The 10194-nt window shown below is 54.6% G+C and overlaps 1 protein-coding gene across 1 annotated transcript; it reads right to left on the bottom strand.

Annotated features, from left to right (window-relative positions):
* Nucleotides 1-281: 281 nt before the first annotated feature.
* SLC38A7 (solute carrier family 38 member 7) lies at nt 282-9681 on the bottom strand. Its single transcript, XM_032231284.1, is given in 16 exon segments — nt 282-699; nt 788-842; nt 1351-1470; nt 1473-1545; nt 1616-1678; nt 1680-1728; nt 1836-1920; nt 1923-1980; nt 1982-1990; nt 4479-4536; nt 4965-5063; nt 7333-7477; nt 7807-8005; nt 8672-8751; nt 8754-9013; nt 9463-9681. Coding segments are annotated over 15 exon segments (1353 nt in total). The 5' UTR covers nt 8911-9013; nt 9463-9681; the 3' UTR covers nt 282-596.
* Nucleotides 9682-10194: the final 513 nt, after the last annotated feature.

Raw genomic sequence — 10194 nt, forward strand, 5'->3', positions numbered from 1 at the left:
CCAATGTTCTTGATTGAAACGGGGTGGGGGGATGGGAGGTTATGAATGAATGAATCCAAATAAATTCCAAATCTCTGGAGGGAAAAAGTATGCATTTCTAGTCAAGGTTTTCTTCCTCTCATTCCCCCCCCCCCCCGCTTTGTTTTGCAAGATTCAATTTCAGGTACAAAAAGCAAAAGCAGCGTCACTTGAGGGAACTTTCCCCCCACTAAAATTGCTCGGCGCTTTTCACATGTTGACTTGCAAACAACCCTTCCTTCCCATATTTGATGTCACAAAAATTACAATCAAATACATTCACTTTATTCCATCCTTGGTCCACACAGAGAAATTGAGCTCCTTGGCTAAATGGAGAGACGTCCTCCTCAGCCGCTGAAGTCCATGGGAACTCTGGGTTTTTTTTTTGGGGGGGGGGGCAACAGGTGAAAGCCAACAGCCCTCCTCCCAACAGCCACCGGAAGCCAGAGAGCTGACCAGGAAAACAAGAGGAGGGTTGTGTTTTGTCAACGCTGAGGCATCCCCCAAACTGGGGCTCCAGTTGGGCTACTTGGAGGTCCACATGGGACTGCCTAGATCCAGAGAAGTACGCAGGTGGATCACTTCCTGAGATCCATGGAGATGGCATTGGCCGTCGTCTGTCCAAAGATGAAAGCGCCAAGGACAACCATGAACATCCCATAGCCGACCACCATCCACCAGCTGAGGGGAGGAGACAAAAACACAGTTCAGGCCAGCGAGGAGAAGAGCAGGGAGGGGGTGGTGGGTCAAGGCCAAGCGCCTCTCTTACCTCACTCCTCCAGCTTCCTGAACCTCGGAAAGCTTGGTGTGGATGAGGCAGAGGCCTGGCAAGGGAAAAACAGACCAGCAGAATTTGGCAGCCTATCAACAGCCTCACAGAAGCCCCCGAGATCGAGTCCCCTCCGTCCCCACGAGAACGAGTTGAGAGGAAGCACTTTTCCCTTTGGGCTCCATGGGGGAGTCTCTAAGCCAGGCAGGCATCCCCTCCCTCCAAGGGTCAGCCCTGGGCAGGACGCAGCCCTCAGGGAGCCAGATGGGGATTCCCATCCCTCCCTGGAGAGGCAGAAAACACCCTGCCCGTCCTTTGCCAGGCTCTCCCTCCCCTCTCTGGCCTCGTCTCCTGCCCCAGGCAGAAGCTGAGGTGGCTCTTCAGGGGCGGCCGTGGCTGCCTTCCTCGCCAATCCTGTCCCCAAAGCCGGAGCTGAGTTGAACTGGCTGCGGCCTGGACCAGCAGCCCATCCAAGCCCCGAAAGGGAGAAGACGGCCACCCCGCAGCCAAGAACCCCAAGAGGAGCCGCCTTCCTCCCGCCAGCCAGAAAACCTTTTCCCTACCTGGGAAGACAAAGATGAAGCAGGCGGCCAGCCCCCCGATGACCGAGATGACTCTGCCGATGTCCGGAATGAACAAGGCCAGCAGGAGGGTGAGGAGGAACCAGCAGAAGGTCTGCAAGAGCGTCGGCGTCTCTCCCGAGTCACGTCTTCCTCCATGCTTTCCCCTTTGTAGCGCAACCAGAGACCTCAGGACGGCTCTAGGAGGAGACCTCAGGAGGGTCAGCAGGAGCCCCCTCCCCACATTCCCCCATCGGCTGGCAGCTGCTCACCTGCCGCAGAAGTGTAAGATGGGGTAGGAGGTCAGGACAGAGAGGATGATGAAGGCTCGGGGCGAAGGCCACTGGGATGTCGTCTGAGGGGTAGGAGAGCAGCACTATCCTGCTGCACTTCTCACGAAGGTCAGGACGCCACAGCCGCCTAGTAGAGGCAGAGGGAGGCTGTGGCCACACCAGGCCTGCTTTCTGCCGGGGTGAAGCAGAAGCAACTGGGCAGAGCGAGCAGCTGGGTTTGAGGATCCGCTCCCTACCTGTGCCATGTAGACAAAGAGGGCGATGACCATGGCTGCTGTCCGACGACTCCCCAGGACCTTACTGCGGGCACTTCATGCTGTTGAAGATGGGGCACGCTGCTGTACGTGGCACTGCAAAGGGGAGAGAGAGGCTTGGTGTGTGTGGATGGGTGTTGTGTGCTCTGTGCAGCAAAGCTGGGCAAGAGGGGCCAGGCCGCCATTCCCAACAGAAGGCGGCAGTCTGCTACCCCAGGTCCCCACGTCCTTCGTCCACTCAGGCAGGCATATGGTCACCGTAGACAGACATCCATTTCAGGAATCCTGCTTTGGAAACATCTAAACTCCCAACTAGGAATCCAAGATTCCCGGGACAACATCCTCCTTAAGCAAATGATGGGGAGTTACTGCCTGCATTTCATTCCAGTAGCTGAGAATAATTTTAACTGCCACCACTTTTTTGAACTCAGCCTGGCAGAGATTCCTTGCCAGTGAATCTCCTTAAAACCTCCACATTTCATCGCAGCCTTTTCCACAGTGGCTGGAGAGCTTTCTCAGGGGGAAACTCAATGCTGGGGCTTGGGCTCTCCTTCCTCCCCTTCTGCCAAGTGAAGCCTTAGAGGCCCAAAGCTCCTCCCTGACTTTTAGCCAAGCTCAGGCTTGTGGGGCATAACCTGCCCCCTCTTGAGCTCCACAGGGGAACGCAGGCACCGAGGCCAGAGGGGGCTTCTCAAGGGAGGCTCTGCTGCTCCTGACATGGGCTGGGCTGAGGGGCAGGCGCATCTAGAGGAGTGCCAGGATCAAGTCTGACATGTCAGAGGCTTGCCCCCCAGCTGCAGAACTGGAGTCTGGATCACGGCATTCCTGCCCACTTGGTATGTGCTGTCTCTGGGTGCATCTTTGCCAAGATCCTAATATGGAGCAGCTCCTTTCCCTCCCCTGCCAGGTGAAGAAGCAACCTGGAAGAAGGAATCTGAAGGTGGGGACGACCCTTGAGGCCTCCCCTTCAAGTGCTGGATCCCTCCTGAGTTGCCCCCCAGGCAGAAACCTCCCCCAGCATCATTTGACTTGCTGCACAATGCCCAGCAAGGCGGCAATCATCTGAATTGCTCCGAGGCTGGCACAGCTCATTTGCCCGCATGCTGTCTATGTCTATGACCACCCGACCCACCTGGCTTCCTTTGCAGGGCACTGGACACTGTAGGGAGAGGTACCTGGACTGTCTCCCCAGGACAACTGTACAATGAGAGACAGTTCTTTGAGATGTAAGCCAATCAGCGGTCCGGAGGGGGGGGGAGAGGCTTATGCGGGGGGGGGGGACATAAACACCCCCCATCAAAAGTCCATCCTCTCAGCGCTCAGGATGGGCAGACTGTGCTGGGTGTAGCCAGGAGTTTGAGAAGTTGCCATTGGATGGAGCACGTGGCCACTTACAAGCCCTATTTTTCAGGAGAGAAGCTATTCTCTGCCACATGTGGGCTTTTCCCCAGGCTGCCACTCCGGATCCTCCCTTCCTTCCCAGAGGAAACTCATGTAAGGGCAGGTCACCCTGCATCCCTCAGGCTCTCCAGCTGCCCTTTCGTTTCAGACACAACCACATCGGTTCTCATCAGCCAGCTTCCCTGAATCACTGCTCAGGAAGTGGTCAGCTCACGTAGTCAGCCCACAACCCAAGAAGCCATAAAACACCCTTCATTGGCAGAAGTCTCTCCCTAAGAATGGCGATTCCCCTCCTTGGCGTTTCCTCTCCGTGCTCAACTAGGAACTTTTTCTGGCACAAAATGGCCCTTTGACTCCTCCCGTTACTCACTTCTGGCCCTTTGGAAAACCACTGATCCAAAAACCTTCGAAAGTGGTGGCGTAGCTATAAAAACACTTGTTCAACTCTTATACCCAGCGTGTCACACCACTAGTTTGCGGTCTTAGGAAAGAAGAAAATCCAGTCAAATTTGGAGGACGACTGAAAAGTCGCTCCCGGATCCCATTTCAGACAGCCTCTGCTGGGGCTGGCAAGGATAGTTGATGCGCAAAATATACATTGCAACGCTTACTGCAAAGCCTCTCAACTATCAAACGACAACCCGGCCTTCACGTGGTGCCCCCCGTTCCCACCAATCGGGCTCTGTCGACACTTGGGACTGGCGTCCCCTTGGGTATATCCAGCCGAAACAGCTTCCATGGATCGCCATACCGAAAACAGTGGCGTCAAATTTCCATGGAAGTCGCCTATACCCACGATGGGTGAAGAGGCGTCAAGTACAAGTACAAGTCTGCTGGATACACAGGAGACGCAGAGGAGCTAAAAGATGCCTCAAGGCCCTGAGCAGAAGACACCCCTTCCCCCACAACAAGAAGGGAGGGATTCCTTCAAACCACCAGCAAGAGCTGGGGGGGGGGGGGGGGGCTGAAAGGGCCCCATAGCATCTAGAGCAGGGGTGTCCAAACTTGGGAACTTTAAGACTTGTGGACGTCAACTCCCAGAATTCCCCAGCCAGTCTTAAAGTTCCCAAGTTTGGATACCCCTGCTCTAGAGCTTTCAAGGACGGAAAATGTCCAACTGCTCCCTTAGCAAAGCCTCTCTTGGCAAATCACAGGGCAGAGAGCAGAGCTGCACGAACATTACCTGGAAACCGAAGCATATGGTGGGCATGGCGTTGAAGACAGACACCCAGGAAGAAGGGCTGCGGGGAGGAAGAGGAGTTACATTAGCTACGGCTGGATCATTCTCCCCCCACAAGCGCCTCATCAGAATGGCGTGCAGAAGACGTCCCAGCCACGCTCCCCCAGCCCCAACTGCAATTCTCCTCTGCTCCTACAGGGATGAAACAACGCTGGGCCACAGGAGACCCCCTTTCCAGGTGGCTGCTCCCCTCCCCTGGCAGAATAGCAGCTGCAGCTCGAGGAAGAGGTGAGCCAGTTACTGCTGCTAACCGAGCAGGGGAGGGGGTTACCTGGCCAACCCCAACGATGCACAATAATTGACACTGTCATGTAAAAGACGGCCAGATGTGCAGTACAGAAAATGGGGGAGTGGGGAGGTCAGGCCTTTATTTTCTATGCCAGTCCGTAGAAGTCTCTGCCTCTCTGGGCACAGCCAGCGTTCACGTACCTAGTTGTGATTGCCTCTGGGGAGATCCCTTGATCAGGCCAAAAATACTTTACAATGACGACAATTGTGACGTACCAGGTCCCGATCACACTCAGGCAGCTGAAAGAGAGCAAAATGTAGAGATGTGGTGATCAACAAGAAACATTTCATATATACTTTATTTCAATACCAACATTTTCAAAAATGTATATTACAAACAGAAACAGGAGGTCCTACTGATTGAAAGAAAGCTTGGGATGGGGATCTTGGTAATCCCATGCAGGAGATCAATTGGTAAAGGTTATGAAAATTGGGTTGATTGATTTCAACTTCAATGCAAGAAGTTTATACATCATTGGCACCCAATTCCTGCTAGATTGGCATAAATCGAAAATGAAACGCACAGGTACAGTATAGGTGGTACCTTGCTCAAGAGTAGTAACTGTGAAAGGGGTCTTGGAGTCCTAGTGGACAACCATTTAAATAGGAGCCAGCAGTGTGCAGCAACTGCCAAAAAGGCCAACACAGTTCTAGGCTGCATAAACAGAGGAACAGAATCAAGATCACGTGAAGTGTTAATATCACTTTATAATGCCTTGGTAAGGCCACACTTGGAATACTGCATTCAGTTTTGGTCGCCACGATGTAAAAAAGATGTGGAGACTCTGGAAAGAGTGCAGAGAAGAGCAACAAAGAGGATTAGGGGACTGGAGACTAAAACATATGAGGAACGGTTGCAAGAACTGGGTATGTCTAGTTTAAGAGAAAGAAGGACTAGGGGAGACAGGATAGCAGTGTTCTAATATCTCAGGGGTTGCCACAAAGAAGAGGGAGTCAAACTATTCTCCAAAGCACCTGAGGGTAGAACAAGAAGCAATGGGTGGAAACTAATCAAGGAGAGAAGCAACTTAGAACTGAGGAGAAATTTCCTGACAGTTAGAGCAATTGATCAGTGGAACAGCTTGTCTCCAGAAGTTGTGAATGCCCCAACACTGGAAGTCTTTAAGAAGATGTTGGTTAGCCATCTGTGTGAAACGGTATAGGGTTTCCTGCCTAGGCAGGGGGTTGGACTAGAATACCTCCAAGGTCCCTTCCAACTCTGCTATTGTATTATTGTATTAAATATATCAAAATTATTCTTTCAAATGTTCAAGAGGTGGTCAAAGCAAAAGGGTTAGTCTTTCATTTACGATAAAATTATACCCTTTGGGTGTGAAATCTTTGGGGAGATGTGCTACTAGTAATCCAAGAATTACATCCTCCCCAGAGCCAGCCTACGGAATGCATTTATAGGACTAAACTCTATGCTTAAAAATAAAGAGAGCATTCTTTATTCATCAGCCACAATAATTGCCCAACATTGGAAAACTCAAGCTAACATAACAGAGTTGTGAATTAACTAGGTGTCTTTAAGTGCTACGTTACAAAATAAATCCACAAAGTTAAAATTAATGAGACATCAGAGACAGGAATCACATTTATCAAATTTGGACAGATGTTAGTTTTATTGTACTCTGCTATACTTTAGACAGATGACAAATGCTTATGACAGGGCCTGTCTAGGCTCCTTGCAGTCGGCATCTCTTGTATCTCCTATTTTTTTTCTTTTTTCTTTCTTTTTTTATGTGCCTTGGATTTATGTTAATACGCTTACCTGATATTGTTTATTAACATATATGTTTAAAATAATACTGCTTCTTTATGCAACTGCTCTCATCTTTAAGATTATTTACTTATTTTTATCCCACCTTTATTACTTTTACAATTAACTCAAGGCGATGGGACACATCCAACATCTTCCTCCTCCTCTTTGTCCAACAACCCCCCCAACACTCCTGTGAGGTGGGTTGGACTAAGAGAAAAACCAGCTTGTTTTCATGACTAAGGTGGGACTAGAACCCACAGTCTCCCCCTTTCTAGCCCAGTGCCTTAACCACTAGACCAAACAATCAAGTTAAACATGATTTTAATAGAGCATAGGGAAGGGTGCTCTAAAAACCCAGTTGGTGGAAGGGATGGCGAAGAGCAGCTGCTGGCCTGGAGAGAACAACCCTGTGGAAAGCATTAAGGGTGAAAACATAGGATTTTCCCTCCTGGGATCCAGACTTTTGCTGCTGTGAAAGTTAAGGGTTAAAATTGGTCTTTGTCTTATAGAACAAAACTGAAAGCAAGTTTGTGGCTGGGGGGAGAGAAAGGGGTGAAGACAGGCAACCACCTCGCCAAAGACCAGCACCTAAGTGGCAGCAGCAGCTGGAAAACCAGAGTTCTTGGACCTGACACAGCTACGAACGGGCAGGAAAAAAAGCCCCCCCAAGTCAACACCTGTGGGGGTTGGCCCCTTTGGGGAGATGGACACCAGCGGCAGCCCCCCCCCACCACCAAAAGGTACCTGGCGTATTTCTGGAAGCCAATTTCTTTGGGGATGGACAGGGGGAGGATGAAGAGAATGGCCGTCAGGCTGATTGTGAATTTGCGATCCGTGAACCAGCAGTTCCTCCCTTCTCTGGCGCAGCTCTTTATCAGCACTGGAATTACTTCCGGAAACACAGAAAGAGACAATTGGCATCCAAGGGCCCAATCCACCGAATTAGCAGGATGAGTGCTGAGAAAAGGGCTTGTGCCAACACCAGGGGACTAGAGGATGGCAATGCTCCCTCAGAAACCGCGGACAAATTCTAGACGTGGAAGACGAGAGTGCTGGGCAGGAAGTCACCGGCCTTAGAGGGGAGGGTGAAAAATGGGGGTCGGACGTTTGGTTACGTCTGGAGTTCAAAGTGGGCTGCCCAAAACAAAGACGTCGCCGAAGACGAGACCTGGGAGAAGTCTGGGGAAAGCAGCCCAGGGCATCCACTGCCAGACTCACTCTTGTCGTGCTGATCCCCGATGATAATGAGGAAGGCAATGCAGGTGCCAAAGGTGTAGACCACGATGGCCACCTCACACAGCACGCCCAGGACTCGGCCACAGACAGCCCACACCACTTCCTGGTAAGTGCGTTCGTTACTGGCCTGGGAGCAGTAGGCCAGGATGACCAGTCCTCCAATAATGAAAAGCAGCAGCCCCTGCAAAGGAGGCAAGGAAGGGCAGCGTTAGGTGGGAGGGAGGGGCACCAGGTAGAACAGCCCATGCAACACACACCACACACACACACACACACACACACAGAGTGGTGCAGCAGTCCTGCAGGCTACTTCTTGCTGACTGCTGACAATTTGAATCTTTGCAGGCTCAAGGCTGACTCAGCCTTCCATCCTTCCGGAGGTGGGTAAAATGAGGACCCAGCTTGTTGGGGAAATATGCTGACTCTGTAAACCTCTTAGAGAGGCTGGAAAGCGCCATATAACTCTTAAGTGTTATTGCTATTGCAGCAAAGCAGGGTGGGGGGTGTAGGCAACCCACACCCCACAGGACAAGCTCTCTGGCCTGTAAGTGGGGGCTGCCTGCAGGCTCTCCGGCCAGGCCCTTTGGGACCCCAAAGAGCATTCATGGAGGGAGTCAGGACTTGCCCTCTGGTGCTTGTGCCTGGCTAACAGAACCACCCTTATCCTCCTCCTCAGGAACACTCAGGCTGGCAATAAGCCCTGGCCAGCAAAGGAAGGCAGTGGGAGGCCCTGGGCCAGCTCCCTTCCGCAAGGACAAATCTATTTGAGGGGCACCCGTTGGCCCCAAGGCCCAGCCCAGCCCGTGACCCATGCCCTGGCCCAGCAGCACCAAGAAGGGCCCTTCACCATCTGCATGGCGATTCCAGCTGCCACTCCACCGGCCATCTGGAAGGCCGCCGGGAAGTTGAGCAGGCCCGCACCCAGCGGGCGTTGACGACAATGAAGACGGCACCCAGCATGGAGGTGGTGGCAGGCCGGCGCTCCTCCACACTGGGGCTCTGCAGCAGCCTGGCCCGCTCGCCCGCGTCGGCGCTCCACTCCCAGTCGCCATAGTCCCTGTTGATGCCCACGTGGCTCTGAGTCATCTTCTCCTGGAAGCCAGCTTATCCCGGGAGCCAAGCCACACATCCCTTGGGACCAGAGGGTGGGTGGGTGGGGGGTCCTTGCAGGGCAACAGCAGCAGAACCTCTAGGAAGAAAAGCCAGGCGACATCAGTCCCCCCTCCCAGCTTCTTAGACCCCCCCAGACCTTCCTCCCCAAAACTGCCCCCCAAATCAGCTCTTGGGCGTGAAGAGCCGGCAGGGGAGCCTGCAAGGAGGGCGGGCAGGGCAAGAGCTCCAGGGGGGCCTTCAGGGGGGCGGCACGGAGCCCACCGCCCTGGATGTCCTTCGCGGGCGCTGCAGGCACAGCCAAGCCCCCTCCTCGCCAGGCCACACAGCCGCCCCCAGGCCTGAGCCGGCATCGCCCGGGAGGCTCCTGCCCTGCGCGGAGGCCGGGAAGAGGCCCCTCTCGGGACAGGCCCGCACCGAGCGGCTCGGCAAGGGCCTGGCAGGCTCTCTCCGGCAGGGCAGCCAGGCAGATCGCGGGGCCGCCTCACACGGCCCGACTCCCCTCGCCCAACGCGCCCCGAGCCTCACCGCGCCGCTCGGGACAGGGAGGAGGAGGAGGCGGACACCCGCCGGTCCCCAGGCCAGATCCGGGACGGGAATCCGGCACGAGACCCCCCCGGGTGACGCGGCCGGACCTCCCAGATCGGGGCGAAGTCCGGGAGCGGCCAAGCGCCTCCCCGCCCGAGCACGCGCGCCCCGCCCGGCGCTCTCCCGGCCGCGACCCTCGCCTGCCCGCCGGGAAAAGGAAGCCGCTCCCTCCCTCTTTTGCTGCTCCGCCCGCCCCCTTGAGGTGGCCTGGATGATCTCCTGGACATCTTCCTGCCCTTCAGCCCGGCTGCGATGAAGCCCCACTTGGGAAGGAGAGCCCGCGGCCTGCTCCAGCTTCCCCCCGAGATCGTTATGGTCCCGCACGTTGCGCAACGCCGGAAATTTGGGGCGATTTATTAAAGCAGGAAGCGCCGAGACTCCATGGGGGCTTCAGAGCAAGGGGCACCCAAAGGCCACCGGTCGGGCCCCCTTTAAAGCAGCCCAGGCACAGGGCTCTTAAGGTGTCTGGCCAGGCTGCTCTCTGCAGGGCAGGGGCGATTCAGCCGAAAGAGGCCCCAAGGGAGCTCCCGGGCCTCCCTGGTGGAGCCAAGGCCCAGCTGAGCCCGGCATCTTCTCTCCTGGTGTCCAAGATGGGTGTCACTTCCCCAACAAGCCCCCCCTCACCGTGCAGGGCCCCAGGCCAGCGACCAGGGGCCCCCTAAAGACTCCCAG

This window comes from Thamnophis elegans, chromosome 14 (genome assembly GCF_009769535.1).
Source record: "Thamnophis elegans isolate rThaEle1 chromosome 14, rThaEle1.pri, whole genome shotgun sequence".
NCBI lineage: Eukaryota > Metazoa > Chordata > Lepidosauria > Squamata > Colubridae > Thamnophis > Thamnophis elegans.